The sequence below is a fragment of the Elephas maximus genome, chromosome 26 (genome assembly GCF_024166365.1).
Source record: "Elephas maximus indicus isolate mEleMax1 chromosome 26, mEleMax1 primary haplotype, whole genome shotgun sequence".
In the NCBI taxonomy this organism is placed as follows: domain Eukaryota; kingdom Metazoa; phylum Chordata; class Mammalia; order Proboscidea; family Elephantidae; genus Elephas; species Elephas maximus.
In genome coordinates this window covers 19,431,952-19,451,538 of record NC_064844.1, presented here as the reverse complement: position 1 = coordinate 19,451,538, position 19,587 = coordinate 19,431,952, and the positions used below count along the sequence as shown (strand labels likewise).

At 46.6% G+C, this 19,587-nt stretch overlaps 1 protein-coding gene across 5 annotated transcripts in view; it reads right to left on the bottom strand.

Annotated features, from left to right (window-relative positions):
- Positions 1-216: 216 nt before the first annotated feature.
- Positions 217-19,587, bottom strand: part of THADA (THADA armadillo repeat containing) — a 360,989-nt gene continuing 341,618 nt past the window's right edge. For 3 of the 5 annotated variants that reach the window (XM_049870444.1, XM_049870443.1, XM_049870448.1), the window contains 2 exons: positions 2,500-2,669; positions 217-1,391 (listed from right to left, as the gene is read on the bottom strand). In XM_049870444.1, coding sequence (XP_049726401.1) covers positions 999-1,391; positions 2,500-2,669 — 563 coding nt within the window. In that variant the 3' untranslated portion in view covers positions 217-998. Of the gene's footprint in view, positions 2,411-2,499; positions 2,670-19,587 lie in introns of all 5 variants that reach the window. The other 2 variants (XM_049870447.1, XM_049870445.1) reach the window with 2 other exon arrangements.

Below are 19,587 nucleotides of genomic sequence, written 5' to 3'. Positions count from 1 at the left end.
GCTCCGCAATTACAAATTGAAAATGGCAAGCCCACGGAAAACAGAGCCCCGGCAGCAAAATGTGTGCAAGAGCGACACCTGCTGGGTATCTGGGCCAGAGGGCTGGAATGGGCTTGGAAAGGCACAAAATTCTTAAGGTTTCTAGATTAAATCACTAAAATGGGTAAACGTGTTTACTGGCATCTTGAGTATCTTATTGTAATTGTCATCAAGCAAACGATAGTCAACAGTATAAGCTTCAAATAAATCATTTATTCTAGGCCTCCTTTCCCCAGGTTGCTTCTGCCAGCCAAGAGTGTATGTTTTCACTGGGTGGCAAAATCAGGTTTCCTGGCATTATCACAAACACGTATTTTGGGGTGAGAGGAGCTCTCAGTGGCTCTTTTAACAGGATGGAATGTGTAGGTCACTGCAGGCCTTACACATGCAAACAATAAAAACAAAATTATCTGTATGAAGTTGGTCCTTCATTCTCTCAAGATTTAACATTTGGAACATATTTCTGCCTTGCTGAGATGGAATAAAATGTAGAAATCGGATCAAATGGGCTGTTGGCCAACTAATCCAGCCCCTACATCCAGCTAAAAAAGGCGGAGAGGATCATGTGTTAAAACCCAATTCTGGGCGGAGGGGGGAACCCAACCAAAAGCTCAATTTTATAGAGTCAGTTCACAGGCAGTCAATGCAGACAGGCTATGGCTGGATGTCAGAGGTGCTGGGGGACAAAAGAGGCTAATTCAGGCTTGCAGCTGGCCTGCACCTGGGAACAGAGTACATACTTAACGTGGTGGCCTCACTTCCTACAGTAGCTGCAGTAAACCTGGCTGACTTGAACAAGTGAACGGAAGAAAAATGCCTCTGTAGGAAGGGACATAAGACTAGCCTCACAGAAGCAGGGGAGGATGAAGGAGGAAAGTTCTTGAACTGATGTTCAACACATTTCCTGCAGATTTGGCGGAGGGGTAGTCCACGCTCTCTACGCCTAGAAGCTTCTTTGTTCAACACGCTGTTTCTGTTCTTGGCAGAGTTAGGTGACTCGCTTCTGGAGGAGAATCAGAAGCACTGAGAACCTGGGTGTCTTCTCCTTCCCTTCCTTCCAGAAAGGCCAGCAGCCTCAGACAAGCCAAAGTCCTTTCCTCCTGAATGCGCAGTCTCGTGAACTCCACTGTCTTCAAAAACTCGGCGGTTGGTGGCAGCTCTCGGAAGAGCTGGGAGAGGAGGTGGTACTGCTCTGACGCCATCCTTCGAAGGTGATGGAGATTCTCAGGGCTGGGGGGGCGCCAGCCAGATTTAGAGAGCAGACAGAAGAGGTGCTTGTAGAGGTATTTCACGAAGACCAGGGTCTCAGCCCAAAAGTTGACATCTGCTTTTTCAAACAGGTAGTCTTCCACCTAAACCCAACGAAAAAGCCAAATGTCAGCCTAACAGGGAATGCCGCCAAATCCCGGCCTAGGCTAAGGAGAGTCCTCCCAGATGCAGAAGAGGCACGGCCCCTCCCCCACCTGACAGAGGGCCCACTCTGGCCTGTCAACACCCACGTGTACACACCACTTGCTGCCTTGAAAGTCACCTTCTATTTTCACTCGTTGTACATCTCCACCAGAGAGGATTTTTTTTCCCCCTAGACTGAACATGACCTTTGATAAAGATGTATTTGTGGTTCAAAGCCGAGATATTTTGGGTGCCTGATGTTGAAAGCTAGGTAACCAGGGAACCTCACCATGGGAGTGGGCCCTAGACCTAAGGCGTGTGTGTGGGAATAGGAAGGGAGGAAGGGAGATCTCAGTAGCAGAACAAAGAGCAAAGAATTATCAAGCACAAGGCACCAGTCTTTAAGTCTGAAACCAAATTTCTACAAGCTGTGGATTCTCAAGGCCATTTTATCACAGACACTTTATCATGTCTCCAAATTTCCCATAAACAGCCTGCTTTTGGAACCCTTGGTCTGCTGGGGAGGCCGGGAAGGCCGGCTGAGTCAGACACTGCTGGGTCTGATTTTCACTTCTCCAGATGATTTTGCTGCTTGTTTTGGTCCTCAGTTTCCCTGTCTGTTGACTGTGCCCCCCCATCTGAAGGGGGCTAATAGTGTTCTTTAAGCAGCAAGTATCCTAGAAAAATACCTGATTCTCTGGAAATGCTTGACCCTCAGACCTAATTTTGAGGAGCCCTGAGCTACTCCAATGTTGACCAATATGCATCCTCCACAATGAAATTCTCAACCTCCCAGGAGCCCTTTCAAAGTCCTCTTCCCCCACTGATCTGAACGCTTACCACTGGAACCCCAAAAGCAGCACGAGAGCTTCCCGAATGCCCACAGCAGCACCCAGCAGGCTGCCGCGATCACGCGGAGACTTTCCTGGTTGGTTCTTGCTGTAGCCGAGCATCCAGGGGCACACCTGCAGTGGGCATACTAGGCCCAATCAAGCCTGTAAGTGCTGTATCTAGTGGGCTCAGGACACTCCAACTCTGCCTCCCGTTGCCTCAAGGTGCCTGAATTACCTGACACGTGCTCTCTGCACAGACCACGAGGTCGTCACCCTCGCCCAATAGCCATCTCAGCAGGATGGGGAGTCCTGCAGCCAGCTGGTCCCACTGCTGGAGCAGGTCACACAAGACAGCCAGGGCCAGAGCCAGAGCGATCGAGGCATCCACCTGGCAGAAGGCAAACTCTGCAGAGAGAGTAGAGAGGCAAGCAATGAACGTGCCACCCAGTGCCAGCCTGAGGAGGCTCTGTCAGACTGTGGGACCGTGTGGGCCCAGGTAAAATCACTGCTTCCCACTGGCAGGGAAACTGGTGGGTTGGCTTCACTGAAGCCACTTCTGAGGCCTGCTGTCTACGCAGCTACAATGAGTCACAGGCCTCATGGCCCACCGCACGCTCCCTATCCCTGTGTGGACACAAGTAGCCCTACCTGCAGGAATGGGCACTTCTCTCCCTTCAGCCTCTCCAGTGTGACTGGAAGGTATCAGGATAGCATCCCCTCTCATGTCTCCACTGTAGGCACCCACGGGCCGGATTCCATTAGTTTGCCCCTTCCCTTTGCTTTCTGAAAGCAAATCCCCTTAGACACACAGCACATGAAATCTCTAATACCTTAAAGCAGAGGATCAGCAAACTTTTTCTGAAAGGGCCAAAGAATAAATATTTTAGGCATTGTAGTCCATAGGGCCTCCATCGCAAGTATTCAACTCTGCCGTTGTTGTGGGAAGCAGCCACCGGCAATATATAAACAAATGGGTGTGACTGTGCTCCAGTAAAGCTTCATTTATGGACACGGGTTTTCTTGTGTCTAGAAATATTCTTCTTTGGATTCTTCCCCCCAACCATTTGAAAATGTAAAAACCATTCGTCACTCATAGGATGTTCAAAAACAGGTGGTGGGCGGTATTTGGCCCTTGGACCCCAGTTTGCTGGCCTCTGTCTTAGAGTGAATTCGTTTTTCAGAGGCTTGTCTCCATGGCTACCTGGGGGAGGGGTGCTGAAGGAGGAGAATGGGGTACAGAAAGAGGAAGTGGGGTGCCTTGGGGAAACCACTGCTTACTTCACCATTTTGCCTGAGACTGTCCTAAATATGGGTTTGTAGGGAGGCTCAGGGTATTGCCTCACTTCCGCTAACAACCCTGCCCCTGCCCACCCGCACCCTGGAGGAGATCTGAAATATGGGACTGAAGTCCCGCCCCTCAGACGATGAACCTGATCCAGCGCACGCCAGTAACTGTCTTTCAATGACCCACTTCTGCTGAGCTTGTGTGTCCCAAATCCAGATTCTCCAACTCCAGCAGACAGGCCTGTCCTTGACCACTGAGCCCCAAATGAGATTTACTCAGCGCATGGGGAGAAGGCTCAGAGTTGGGAATGGAAGGCTTACTGTTGCTCCCCAGGGTGTTGAGCCTGGCTTACCTGATGGCCCCGATGAGGGCCGATGATGTGCTAGGCCCTAATCAAGTGCTTTATCTCTAATCCTATGGGTTGGGCACGATTATCGCTACTTCAGAGAGGAGGTAACTTGGCTCAGAAAGGTTAGCCCACTTACACACAGTCACAGAGCTCTAGGTGGCTGTAAAGAAAGCAGAATCAGCAACTGCTGTGTGCACGCAGAGCACATGTTTGAGAATTAACAGCAATGTTCAAGAGACACAGGTTTTTATGGCTAGCTGAGCAAGGTCGGTGGCCTCCAGGAGGACCTAGAGGGCACAGAGGGGAGCTGGACTCACGTAAGCCGCCAAAAGGGCTGATCTTACCATCCTCAGAGCCCCAAATAAATCCCCTATGAGACCTACACCCTAGTACCCCCACGTCCCAAGCTACTGGCTCCGCAGCCTGGGACCAGGATTTAAACTGGGAGGATTTATAGGGGGAGGAAGCAGGAGGATGAAGAGGTGGAGGCAGTGGCAGAAGCCCAGTCTGGTTGTAGACCTGAGCCATGTGCCAGTCAGGCCTTCACCTTCACTACAGACTCTATTTTTTTCTCTACCCAACTCCTCTGTGTCTTTCTCAACTACTCTAGAGCCCCAAAGAACTGAAAATACATATGAGGACCAGCAGAAAATGAAATTACATAGCAGATGCTCAAAAGATACCAGTTCATGGCTCTGGAGATCATGAAATCTCTTCCTTTAGCCCCCTTGATTTCATCTGAACACTTACATTGGAACCAGCACAAAGAAAGCATTAATAAATGATAACTATCGACTCGATGGCACTGGGTTGGGGTTGGGTAGTAGTATTCTTCACAATAACACTTCACTTCTGTGGAATCATTAACTGCTCCCACAATCCTATGAGGGAGGTATTCCCAGTTAACAAATGAGGGAGCTGTGTTTCAGAGGTTGGGTAACAGGTCCAAGTTTGCATGGCTGGCAGCGGTGGTGCGAGGCTAAGTCTGTCTCAGTGGGCAGACTCCTTCCTGCCTGCCCCTCCACCCTACAGCGTGGCCAATGAGAAACACTCCCAGCACCCCACGGAAATGAAGAAGTCAGACTTGGTTTTATCACTGTTTTTTTTTTTTTTTTAAAAAGCTCCCTGCTGGGGGCCATGTTTTGAAAAATGGTCAAAGCGGTAAGTCCTCAGCATTGTGGTACCAGTGGCAGGTCTGTTTATCCTGAAGTCTTTCAGAAAACTGCCCTTCTGATCGACTCCTCTCTCTCCAGCTATCTTTTTTGTCTCCTTAAGATAAGGACCGAAAGCCTCAAAGGGAAAAAAAGTTTCATCCACCAGCAAGATCAGGGGCTGCAGCTCAGGCAACACTCCTCTTGGGTCCACAAAACATGAAGGTGACCACCATGAGGTCAGGCTCTGCACCCGCCCCATCTGATAGGACAGCGAGCTCTCATCCTACACCATTTTGCCAAGAATCATGCTTAGAAAGGGGCGAGAGGGGTGGGAGTGACGGGGGCACGAGAGTAAGACTGGGGTGATCTGGCTGGAGCTAAAACCAGTTGCTGCCAAGTCAGTTCCAACTCAGGGCAACGCCATGTGTGTCAGGGTAGAATTGTGCTCCACAGGATTCTCAATGCCTGATTTTTCAGAAGTAGACCACCCGGCCTTTCTTCTGAGGTGCCTCTGGGTGGACTCGAATTGCCAACCTTTCCGTTAGCAGCTGAGAAAGGTAACCATTTGCATCACCCAGGAACTCCTTGCCTGGGGTGGACCTAGATAAAATTATAACCACCTAAACACTGACCCTGCAAGAAGAGGAAGGAAGCCTGGGATGTTAGGGAGAGGGGAAGAGGATGAGTTGGATTCAATTCTCCTGGCTGAGGGGTCAGATACATCCCACGAGTTCTCTCTTTTACTATCTTGTCTTGGTCTAAGGCAGCTCACCAGAATAGCCTAGATAACTAACGGCCAAATGCCTCGTGAAGTGGAGGCTAAAGAGTAGGGACAGAATTTTTCACCGAAATATGCAGGCTGGCCAGACTCGTATGGGTTCACCAGTCCATCAGCAAAACAAGAAAGCAAGTGACCAAGCAACAAGTATGTTTTAAGAACCTGTTGTGTGCCCGGAACAGCCAGAACGGTCTTGAAAATGAACAGCAAAGTTGGAGGACCCACTTTTCAGGATTTAAAATCTTACTATAAAGCTAATGTAATCAAGACAATGTGATACTGGCATACTGTATGGCATAGTGACATACAGATCAATGGAACAGAATACAGTCCAGAAATAAACATTCATATTTACAGCCAATTCGTTTTCAACAAGGATACCAAGACCATTCAGTAGAGAAAGAATAATCTTTTCAACTAACATGCTGAGACAACAGGATATCCACATGCAAAAGAATGAAACTGGATCTGTATACCATACCACATACAAAAATTAACTCAAAACAGACCAAACACCTAAATGTAAGACCTAAATCTATAAAAGTCTTCGAAAAAAACATAGGAGTAAATCTTTGTGATCTTGGATTAGGCAACGTTTCTTAAGTATGATGCCAAATGCACAAGCAACCAAAGAAAAAACTTGATAAGTTGGACGCCATCGATATTAAGAAATTTAGTTCTACAAAAAATACCATCAAGGAAATGAAACAACAATCCAAAGAATGAGAGAAAATATTTGCAAATCCTGTATCTGGTAAGAGACTTGTAACCAGAATATGTAAAGAACTCTTACGACTCAGTAACAAAAAGACAAATGACCTAATTTAAAAATGGCCAAAGAATATGAACAGGCATTTCTCCAAAGAAGATATAGGAATGGCCAGTAAGCACACAAAAAGATGTTTAATTTAGGCATCAGGGAAATGCAAATCAAAACCACAATGAGATTAATGCTTCGCAGGCATAGGGATGACTAGAATCAAAAAAACAGATAATAACAAATGTTGGGAAGGACGTGGAGAAATTGGAACCCTCATACATTGCTGGTGGGACTGTAATATGGTGCACCCTCTTTGGAAAACAGTTTGGGGTTCCTCAAGAGGTTAAACATAGAGTTAGCATATGACCTAGCAATTCCACTCCCAGCTATACGCCCAAGAGAAGTGAAAACGTGTTCACACAAAAACTGGTACATGAGCTGTCACAGCAGCATGATCCATAATAGCTTAGAAGTGCAAACAACCCAAATATCCATCAGCTGAAGAACTGATAAATAAAATATTGATACACGCTACAAAACTATGAACTTTGAAAACATTACGCTAAGTCAAAGAAACAAACAAAAAAACCTAAATCCCTTGCTGTCGAGTACATTCTGACTCATAGTGACTCTGTAAGGACAAATCAGAACTGTCCCGTAGCGTTTCCAAGGCTGTAATCTTTCTCCCACAGAGAAGCTGGTGGCGTTCAAACCTCCGACCTTTTGGTTAGCAGCCGAGTGCTTTAACCACTGTGCCACCAAGGCTCCTTAAGTGAAAGAAGCCAGTCACAAAAGACCCCACATTGTATGATCCCATTTATATGAAATGTCCAGACTGGGCAAATCCATAGAGATGGAAAGTAGGTTAGTGGTTGCCTAGGGCTGGGGGGCAGGGGACCTGGAGGAATGGGGAGTGATTGCTCATCAGTACACAGCAAAACCTGCTCCCATTTAACAGTTTCTAGACTTTTTAGACATAATGATCAGTGACACTGGTTACATACAGGGTTTCTTTTCGGAAAGAGGGAAATGTTCTAAAAATAATTGTGGTGATGGTTGTACACTTCAAGAATATACTGAAAGCCAGTGAACTGTACACTTTAAATGGGTGAATTGTGCGGCATGTGAATTATATCTCAATAAAGCTGTTACAGAAGAGAAAGAATCCACTGTGTGCCTAAGGCGGTGCTAGGTGCTGGGAGGACGCTTGACCACAGTGCCTGTCTTTAAAGAGCTCACAGTCTACCTGAGCTCACAGACGGTTAATACCTGGTAAGTGCTGGCTTGTGGAGCTCAGGCCTCAGGTGCTACAGGCCTCTGCAGGAGTGAATGGCTGGTCTGTCAGCAGGATGGAGAGGGATCTGAGAAGATGTCCGAGACAACATCCTGGAAGAGCTGGGATTCTGCCTGACCCTTTGTTAGATAGGAAATAGCTACTGAACATCTATATGGCCAACACTGTGCTAGACATGGTGGGAAAGCAAGCAAATGCCAATATCCTGCCTTCAAGAAGCTGGCAGTCTAGGTGGGAAGGTAAGACACACCAAGGCAAAGTGAGAACATCAGGTTCAGATCCCGAGACTGCAGGAGTTATGGACAGGAGAAGGCAGCATGGGCTGGAACACTAGGGAAATTAGTCGTCTCCGAGCTTCCTCCTCCCAGAGGCTACCCAGCTAAACCCACTGCCGTCGAGTCGATTCCGACTCATAGCGACCCTATAGGACAGAGTAGAACTGCCCCAAAGAGTTTCCAAGGAGCGCCTGGTGGATCTGAACTCCCGACCTTCAGTTAGCAGCCGTAGCACTTAACCACTATGCCACCAGGGTATGAAATACACTCCAGAACCCCTGGGGAGTGGTTCCAACAGGGAGGTTTGCCGAAGGACACTCATGTCTGTGGCAGGCTGACACGAGGGTGCCTGACGGTCATTTGGAAGTGAGCTGGAAACTAACAAGTCAACATTTAGGACTGGCGAACGCAGTGCCCTCCTTCCTTGTGATGGATAAGTCACTTGTCTTATAGAGGATGGGAGCCAACATGAGGTTTCAGGACTCCTCCAGTTTAGGCTTCCTCTGCCTACTGCCCCAGCCACATTGTGGGTCTCCTGCTGAGGCAGATGCCTAGCTATCAGCAACTTTTGCTGACACTCCTGATGTGGACACGGGGTGGGGGTGGAGGGCCAACTATTCCCTCTCCCTGTCTTCTTCCCCATCTCTGTGAAGAGACCCACCTCGAGGCTGGGAGATATACTGCGTCCCAGTTGGTATTCTCCCGCTAAGGGAGGTGAACATTACTTTCTAGGCAGGTAGACAGGTGAAGTCACAGGCTTTGAGGTCGTCTTTAACTGTGCCAATTAAAAGGAAAAAGCCAGTGTGGATTTTCGCCAGGTGCAAACCTTGAAAACTATTTCAGACCATGGATTACAAGCGTCATGAGAGAGATGCCTTCTAGACTAAGGCTGTTGGTCAAGTCTCTGTCCCAGTCTTTCCTAAGAGTCAAGTCAGTACAGTAAATGCTGAATAAATGGTGATGGTTTGGATTCTCTGTGCCCCTAAACTTGTTGCCGTCAAGTTGATTCCGACTCATGGCGACCCTGTGTGTTAGAGAGGAGGACTGTTCCATGGGGTTTTCTTGGCTGTGATCTTTATGGAAGCAGATCACCATGCCTTTCTTCTGTGGGTGGGTTCGAACTGCCAACCTTTAGGTTAGTAGTTGAACGCAAACCATCTATGCCACTCGGTGACCTTTCTGTGTCCCTAGCTCTGGATAATCCTGTTTCAGGCACCTGTGGAAAATCCCTCAGTTTTAGGGGGTTGGTGAAGGTATTAGATGGCCCTGCCATCCAACCGACTGTCTATCCGTCCATCCATCACCATCCACCTACACACCAATCCAAGCTTTTATCTGCCTACAAGTACTTATGGATCACCTCCTGTGTGGGGAGCACTATTAGAATCCTGAGGAAAATCCCCAGTCCTTTCTCTCAGAGAGTTCTTGGCAGGCTGACACATGACGTGCCAGGGAATAGTCTAAGAACTGGGGCAGTTCTACTCTGTCCTACAGGGTCACAATGAGTCAGAATTGACCTGTCGGCAATGGTTTAATGGGCTTTGGGTGTACGATGGAGACTAAGCATATCATTAGTAGCAGCACTGAAAGGACAGAAAAGGGTGAAAAGTTGTGGGGACTGGGAGGAGGGAGAACTTTAAGCAGGGGAACCTTGGCCAGGCAGGGGGAAGAGGCCAAGCACAGCTGGGATGGGAAGGGAGGAGCCCAGAGTCTGAGTAGCAGAGAGACTGGACTTGCTCACTGAAGAGGTGAGGCTGGGGCAGAAGACAGGGTGAGGCAGGCCTGAGGAGGCAAAGGCAGGGTTTCACTGAATTACTGTGTCATCTTCTTTTTATGAGTGAAAATATTTTAAGGTTTCACTGGGCTGTTTCCACACAACCTCATTATTTCCACAGTCTTCTCCACATGGTTCTTCACTTCTCATCCGCGAGAGGGCAAGGGCCCATATTTTAATTATTCATGAGAAACAAGTGTGGAACCAAAAACTTGGTTCAGCTGCTGACTCTGCCCTTCAACTCTTCCTGGGGCTTCCCAGAGGCCTCACTGCCCCCTGCCTCCCCCCACCCTCTACCCTGAGGAACCCATCAGAAGCAGGGGGGCTAATGGACTGTTTGGTCTTTACCCAAGTTGGATGCAGCTCGCATGGCTTTAACAAACTCGGAAATTCCTCATAAAAAGTCAAATTTCCACCATCTTTTGCAAATTCAGAAAATTAGAATCTGGTGTCACTGGGTCTGCATTTTAATGTGGCAACAGCTGCCAGAAGCAGAGCAGCGGCCACACCCTACAGAAGGCGGCTGAACATCAGGTCTGGGTCCACCCTACTGCCTGCCACCTGCCCCATTTCACAGGTGTGCATCACTTGCCTAGCCCTGGGGACATCTGAGTTTGTGACCCCTACAACACTAGGGAACTGGGGAGGGAAGGCATTTGGGCCCAGGTCAACCTGTACAGATGAGAACGCTGGCTGAGGTCCTTAACCAAAGCCCTCCTCTCAATAGTTTCTCCCACTGCCTTCCTGGGCCTTCCCTCTCCCTCCACCTTTCTTGCTTTGATTTACTTACCATTCCCCGTCTGGCATAACCTTCTTCAACACCTTGATTAGCCAGGCCTACCCATTCTTCAGGAGCCATCTCGGTCCTGTGGTCTAGATTTCTCCAGCCCACTCTGATCTTCCTCTACCCACATCTGCACAGCACTGAATGTGTTCAAAGATGGTAAGGGAGGGCATTCCATGGCTGAACCCCATGTATTTTCTTTTCCCATGATCACCAATAAAATAGCAGTGGGCATATAGTAGACCATTCAATTGGCACTTGAGTATGGTCTTGTACTAAGTAATTCATTTGTGACTTGTATTACTTCCGCAATGGGAAAACTCCAAGATTCCAAGTATCAGGCCATACACGTTGTTATGGACTGAATTGTGTCCACATCCAAAATATGTGTTAAAATTCTAACCCCTGTACCTGTAAATATGACCCTGTTTGGAAATATGGATTTTCTTTTTTTATGTTAAGGAGGTCATAGAGTAGGTGGGTCCTAAACCTAATCACTTCTGAGTTATAAAAAGAGCAAAATAGCATGGAGACATGCACAGGGGGACGGCAGACTCCAAGGAATGCCAAGGAACTCAAACTCTCGGGGCTAAATGACAAGAGAGGATCCTCCCCTAAAGCTGATGGTTTGGACTTCTACCCTCCAAAACCATGGGATAATAAATTCCTGCTCTTTAAAGCCATCCACATGTGGTACTTTTTGTTACAGTAGCACTAGGTAACTAAAACATATGGAGGTAGAATTATTACTACTATTTTACATGTAAGGATTTAGAAGTTTAGAGAAGTAACTTGTCTGAGATCACGCAGGTTGTAAGTGGTAGAGCCAGATACAAACCCAGGCTTGTTTGGCTCCAGAGCCTGTATTCTTGACCACTTTGCTAAGCTGCCTCTTATTGTTAAATGGATGGATGGGTAGAATGCTGGTTATTTTGTCTGTCACTCCCCTAGATACATTCTCAGTGTGTCTCCAACCTGCTCGGTGCCACAGGAGGCTGACCTCCATGGATTTCTTTGTCATTTGGTTTCTAGTTGGATTCCTCTGCTGGAAAGGAAAAAGAGTCTTGGTGGCACGAGGGTTAAGAGTGTGGCTGCCAACCAAAAGTTTGGCAATTCAAATCCACCAAGTGGTTCCACAGGAGAAACGAACTGGTGAGCTGCTTCCATAAAGATTACAGCCTAGAAAACCCTATGGAGCAGTTCTACTCTGTCACACTGGGTTACTATAAGTCAGAATTGACTCACCAGAACCTAACAACAACAATGGGAAGGAAACACTGGGATATTGGAGGGTTTGGAAGAGAGAGGAGTTGGGATTTTTCTACCGTGCACCCTTCCCGGTAAGTAGGGCTTCTAACCCAGTTCTGGCCCAAACCCCTGCTGAGAATTTGCATTTCTAACAAGGAAGTTATACCTAAGAATCACCTGGGGGTCTTGTTAAAATGTAGGTTCTGATTCAGTATATCTGGAGTGGAAATGCAAATTCTCAGCAGGGTACTTGTTACACATGCAAATTCTCAGCAGGGGTTTGAACCAGAAGGAACCAGTTCAAAGCCCTGCCTATAAGTCATCAAGATTCAGGCAATGGCTGCATCCCTCCATGGCCAGAGCACCTGCTGGGCAGCCCCACTCCCCCTCTCCAACTCTCAGCGGGTTTTGGTAACCTCCTTGCCTCTCCTCTCAGGTACAGGGGTGACAAGAGCTCCCTACTGTTGCTGGTCTCTAGGTGCCTCAACATCACTCACTGCTTCCCTTAACCCAGTGGTTTGCAACACTAGAGGAGCCTTTGCTCCCCAGGGGACATCTGTCAACGCCTGGAAACATTTTTGGTTGGCTCATTAGGAGGAAGTAGTGCTACTGGCATGCACTGTGTGGAGGCCAGGGATGATCCTTAGCAACCTACAAAGCACAGGCCAGCCCCCACAACAGAATTAAGCAGCCCAAAATGCCAGTAGTACTGAGGTTGAGAAATCTTGCTTCAACCCTTCCCACACAACTAGTTCCTTGATTAAAGTCTCTTCAAGCAAACAGTCTAGTGGACAGATGGATGGATGGAAGTCTTCAGCTTTCACCAGAGGCCCGGGCGTCTACTTGGGGCAGATAACGAATAAGCTCATCTCCTTTTTCCAGGAAGGCATCCTCACCCCTCTTCTTGCCAACTCCCTGGACAGGGAGGTGACAACAGGTCAAAAGCAGCCCTTTCGGGTGAAGGGCTTCCTACAAAGCCTTTCTGTCTAGAGCTGGAAACATGTTTCCAGGGCTGAAGGAAAAGGATAAAAACATTATCATCTGAAATTTTTAAAATACTTGGAAAAAAAAGTCTTCAAATATTAGTAATCTGCTTTTTCTTCATTTTCTAGCTATTTTGGGATGCAAGAAATGGCCCAGGTTCCCCAATTTTCCTGGGGACCCAGCTCACAAAAAATGAGATCCCCACAGAACAGCCACATGCCATAAAATCTTTGATCTGCCAAATGTAAACATTTTTCCTGGTGACCTACCATGAAATCTGAAATACCCTAGAAAATCTTTTGTTTTCATTTTAAAGAAAAGATAATTTCTTAAAACCTATGTTTTTAAAGTTAAAAAAGCTATAATTTCAAAAAATGTGGGCCCACCTCAAATCACTGGGTAAACACATTTTTTTTCCCCTAATTGATTTTAAAAATGGATACAGCCAATATGAATGAAAACAATCAGCATATCATGAGAGTTAAAAGTGTATACTTCTCATTCAGGAAGGCCATACTTCACCAAAAAAGGACTGATAAATTAAATTATGGCTGGTTAATAGTACACTCAGTACTCAAAGCTTATAAAAACACTTGTATTTGCTCACTCTCAACCACACCAAAGAATAAGGAATGGAGTCAAACAAACATCACCCTCAGGCAACAATGCTTGTGAAAAAGACCTGGTTCCCCAAGGGGCTTACAGCCTGGGGAGGAGGGGAGCTGTAGCCTCTCAGGGCACTTGTGTATACCCAGTTGTTACAGACTGAATTGAGCTTCCCCAGAATACGTGTTGGAGTCCTAACCCCTATACCTGCGTATGTAATCCTGTTTGGAAATGGGGTTTTGTTGTGTTCATTAGATCACAGTTAGAGTGGGTCCTAAGCCTAATGACTTCTGAGCTGTAAAAAGAGCTGGTTAGACACAGAGGTGTGTGTGTGTGTCTGTAAGTGTGCACAGTGCAAGAAAGATGCCATGTGAGGATTGCCAAGGAAAGAAGGAACACCCAGGGCTGCCAGCAAGGAAGGAGTCGATACGGCTGAGACCCTGATTTGGACTTTCAGCCTCCAGAACTGTGAGGAAATAAACTTCTGTTCTTTAACACCACGTGTGTCTGGTATTTCTGTGACTGCAGCCCTAGGAGACTTCTGCACCAGTTTCGTATGCAGCTTACTGTCCTGTTCCTGTGGGTCTCTCCTGAGTTCAGCAGGGAAGGGTAAGGCACGTGTGGGCCTCATCCTCCGACTGTCCCAGAGCAGGATAACCCAGGACTGCCCACAAGATCCAGGTGTATGAAGGGACCACGGGGGAGGGGGAGCTGAGTCCAGACCAGAGATGCTCTGGACAACTGCCTTTGGCCTTGGCATTCCTCCATTCGGCAAGGATTCCTTGGACTGTGTCAGCCCCCCTCCCCCTGGGCAAGAGGCAAAGTCAGCCCCTCCCTGCCAGGGGGACCCCCTTCCTCTTCTGCACGTTTACTGCATGCTGCCTGCTCCTTGGCAGTCCTCTCTGCTGGGCCTCCCAAAGTGTTCAGTCACCTCCGATGTTCATGGATTTAAGTGCCTTGTGCCATATTCATCTCTAGGTGGCCACTCGCCCCAAAGCACTCCCTTCTGGAAGGGGCAGACTGACCCTGCCCAGTTATCCAGTGAGGGTAGGCTGAAGAGCCTTGGGTGGAGGCTTATAATTAGAATGCTCACGAGTTGGGAAGTGTTCTCTGGGTGTGGAGGGGAACTGGGTAACGTGAGCTCCCCTTCTTCACAGCTTCCTCTTCCTCTGTTTGGGCAGGGCTCAAGGGTTCTGTAGACACATTCGACATTCCTCACGCCCAGCTTGGTTTTTCCAAGTTCTCTTTTTCCTTTTATTGAAGTCACTCGTTTTCTTCAGCTTCTCCCACTATTTGTAAGAGTTTCTACCTCTTACAAAGCAGATTTCTTCTCAGCCTGAGCTCTCAAGACCGACTAGCTCCTTCTGAATTCTTTGTGAAGCTTCTCTGACCTTCAGTGTCACACCTCCCAGTACACGCCCAGTCCCCTACTCCCACCCTCAACCGTTTCAACTCATTCAGGGCTCACGGAGAGGGAGAGGAAGGAGCCAAATGATTCACTTCCACAAAGCTGTCATGAGCACAGGCACTATGCTAGCCAGGGACCAGCACTGAGGCCTTGGAGACATGCCCAGTCCAGGCACAGAGCACAAAAGCACAGAACTCAAGATTGGTGGTTGGCCATCCCCTGCTTCACACCGGTGAGAGATAGTTGGCAGTGGGTGGTTATGGTCCTAAAGAGTAACTGAAGGTTAGAAATTTGAAATCAGAAAAATTTGGGAAGATAACTTCTTTCTGTCTCGGGCTTTAAGAGCTACAGCTGCTAACCAAAAGGTGGGGAGTTCAAATCCACCAGGCGCTCCTTGGAAACCTTATGGGGCAGTTCTACTCTGTCCTATAGGGCCTCGACGAGTCGGAATTGAGTCGATGGCAGTAGGCTTGGCTTGGTTTTTTTTTTTGGAGGGTTTTAACATTACCATCTCCCCAGCCTCTTCCTGAATCCCGAAAGCTCCCATATCATTACCCGCACCCCCACCTCCCAGGCCTCCGTGACTCTAAATAGAGCAAACAGGGTCATGTTATGAGAAAATCAAGGTACAAATGACTCCTAAGCTCACAAAGTGATTTTTAGATTTATAAACAGTGCTCAAAATATTAAATGCCTGTGATTGCAAAGTTTCTGGCATTTTCTATCTTGAAGCTGAGTTAACTCCCAAGCATCCCAAGGCCTTTTCTATCTGTTTCCTAGGACCAACAACCCCCGCAGCCTCCCTGCAATTACTGTCTACCTCCCCATGGCATTGGGAGCCCCCTTCTGCCTCAGCCCCCTGATGGGAGTGGGGTGGCTGAGCTTGGAGAAGCCTGGGGTAGGGGAGGGAAGGGAGAAGCCCACAGAAAACCTTTCTTTCAAGTACAGGCCAAGAAGAGAGAACAATTCAGAGGCCAGAGGGCAGCTGGGCTCTGGGTTTTCAGCCAACTAAAAAGGAGAAAAGATCAGGCTGCTGCTGGAAGGATTTATATTAGCCTCAGGGAGAGCAACTGGGTCTAAAGGGTCCTGAGACCCCAGAGTCTACCACCCAGGAAAGCTTTCCTTTCCGTACCAGTCCTGCTGGAGGGGAGGGTGAGGGTGGGGAGAGGAAGAGGAAGAGGAACTCTGGGAAGAAGCAGGTTGTTTGTGACCTTGAAGATGTTTTGATCTTGCCATGAATGTTACTGGGAAAAATAATCAACAGAAAACCAAACTGACAATGGCTAAACAGCCCATGATAAAATTCACAAATACCTGACCAAAGAATTCATGTCGTGAGTAACACTGAAAACTGCAATAAATAATCACCATCACCAGGGGAAAAATTTGACTTGGTGGAAATAAACATAAAACAACAACAAACTCATAAGTCAAAAACTGGGTATGTGGTAATTTCATTGACTAAAACATTTGACCCTAAATAAAATCCTCATTGTTAAATTTATACATAAAAGAGCTGATATCTAAGAAATTAAGGAAGAAAATTAGAAATGGTTTTCTATATAGAAAATTGATCAGGGAACTAAATTGGCTCAATGGAGTTATACTGGAAAATAATTTCTTGATAAAAATTAATCAGTGTTAGTATATTACAGATTAAAAATTTGCATTTACATAGCATCACCATGTCTTCAAGGTCCAAAGAGTGGGATCAAAGCATACTGAATTTATCTTGAAATTCCTGACAACCTGAGGGAGACAAAGGAGGCGAGTACACCCCTGTTGAGTCCTCACTCAAGCAGGTGTAGTCTGACCTGCCTCCTGAGCCCTCCTGCCCCAACTCATGTCCGCCCTCCCCTTATCTGACTTGAACCTCTTGGCACTCTGCACAGTATTCTGGATCTCTTTGAAGCTCTCTCTTCTACTGTTTCCTGGTTTGTTCTTTCTTCTCAGCAGCTTCTCCTATTCTCACCTCTGTATCTAGGTAACTGTCCTGACAATTGTACCCCTTAAACACTTCTCAAAAGGAGCCCTGGTGGTACAACGGTTAAGTTCTCAGCTGCTACCCAAAAAGGGAGCAGTTTGAATCCACCCAGCAGCTCTGTGTGAGAAAGACCTGGCAATCTGCTTCTGTAAAGATTGTTGTTGTTGCTAGGTGCCGTCGAGTCGGTTCCTACTCATAGCAATCCTACGCACAATAGAACGAAACACTGCCCGGTCCTGAGCCATCCTTACAATCATTGTTGTGCTTGAGCTCACTGTTGTAGCCACTGTGTCAATCCACCTCATTGAGGATCTCCCTCTTTTCCGCTGACCCTGTACTCTGCCAAGCATGATGTCCTTCTCCAGGGACTGATTCCTCCTGAAAACATGTCCAAAGCATGTAAGACACAGTCTCGCCATCCTTGCTTCTAAGAAGCATTCTGGTTGTACTTCTTCTAAGAAAAATTTGTTCATTCCTTTGGCAGTCCGTGGTATATTCAATATTCTTCGCCAACACAATTCAAAGGCGTCAATTCTTCTTCGGTCTTCCTTATTCATTGTCCAGCTTTCACATGCATATGATGCGATTGAAAATACCATGGCTTGGGTCAGGTGCACCTTAAGTCTTCAAGGTGACACCTTTGCTCTTCAACACTTTAAAGAGGTCCTTTGCGGCAGATTTACCCAATGCAATGAGTCTTTTGATTTCTTGACTGCTGCTTCCATGGCTGTTAATTGTGGATCCATGTAAAATGAAATCATTGACGACTTCAATCTTTTCTCCATTTATCATGATGTTGCTCATTGGTCCACTCGTGAGGATTTTTGTTTTCTTTATGTTGAGGTGCAATCCATACTGAAGGCTGTGTGGTCTTTGATCTTCACTAGTAAGTGCTTCAAGTCCTCTTGACTTTCAGCAAGCAAGGTTGTGTCATCTGCATACCACAGGTTGTTAAAGAGTCTTCCTCCAATCTTGATGCCCCATTCTTCTTCCTATAGTTTAGCTTCTCAGATTATTTGCTCAGCATATAGATTGAATAGGTATGGTGAAAGAATACAACCCTGACGCACACCTTTCCTCACGTTCAACCAGTCAGTATCCCCTTGTTCTGTCCGAACAACTGCCTCTTGATCTATGTAAAGGTTCCTCATGAGCACAACTAAGTGTTCTGGAATTCCCGTTCTTTGCGACGTTACCCATAGTTTGTTATGATCCACACAGTCAAACGCCTTTGCATAATCAATAAAACACAAGTAAACATCCTTCTGGTATTCTCTGCTTTCAGCCAGGATCCATCTGACATCAGCAATGATATCCCTGGTTGCACGTCCTCTTCTGAAACCGGCCTGAGTTTCTGGCAGTTCCCTGTCAATATACTGCTGCAGCCGTTTTTGAATGATCTTCACCAAAATTTTGCTTGCGTGTGATATTAATGATATTGTTCTATAATTTCCACATTCGGTTAGATCACCTTTCATGGGAATAGGCATAAATATGGATCTCTTCCAGTCAGTTGGCCAGGAAGCTGTCTTCCATATTTCTTGGCATAGATGAGTGAGCACCTCCAGCGCTGCATCTGTTTGTTGAAACATCTCAATTGATACTCCATCAATTCCTGAAGCCTTGTTTTTTGCCAGTGCCTTCAGAGCAGCTTGGAATTCTTCCTTCAGTACCATCGGTTCCTGATCATATGCCCCCTCTTCAAATGGTTGAACATCGACTAATTCTTTTTCGTACAATGACTCTGTGTATTCCTTCCATCTTCTTTTGATGCTTGCTGTGTTGTTTAATATTTTCCCCATAGAATCCTTCACTATTGCAACTCGAGGCTTGAATTTTTTCTTCAGTTCTTTCAGCTTGAGAAATGCTGAGCGTGTTCTTCTCTTTTGGTTTTCCATCTCCAGCTCTTTGCACATGTCATTATAATACTTTGTCTTCTCGAGACGCCCTTTGAAATCTTCTGTTCAGTTCTTTTACTTCATCAATTCTTCCTTTTCCTTTAGCTGCTCGATGTTCGAGAGCAAGTTTCAGAGTCTCTTCTGACATCCATCTTGGTCTTTTCTTTCCTTCCTGTCTTTTCAATGACCTCTTGCGTTCTTCATGGATATCCTTGATGTCATTCCACAACTCTTCTGGTCTTCGGTCACTAGTGTTCGATGTGTCAAATCTATTCTTCAGATGGTCTCTAAATTCAGGTGGGATATACTCAAGGTCATATTTTGGCTCTCGTGGACTTCCTCTGATTCTCTTCAGTTTCAGCTTGAACTTGCATATAAGCAATTGATGGTCTGTTCCACAGTCGGTCCCTGGCCTTGTTCTGACTGATGATATTGAGCTTTTCCATCGTCTCTTTCCACAGAGGTAGTCAATTTGATTTCTGTGTTTTCCACCTGGCAAGGTCCATGTGTATAGTCGCCACTTATGTTGGTGAAAGAAGGTATTTGCAATGAAGAAGTTGTTGGTCTTGCAAAATTCTATCATTTGATCTCTGGCATTGTTTCTATCACCAAGGCCATATTTTCCAACTACTGATCCTTCTTCTTTGTTTCCAACTTTTGCATTCCAATCGCCAGTAATTATCAATGCATCTTGATTGCATGTTTTATCAATTTCAGACTGCAGCCGCTGATAAAAATCTTC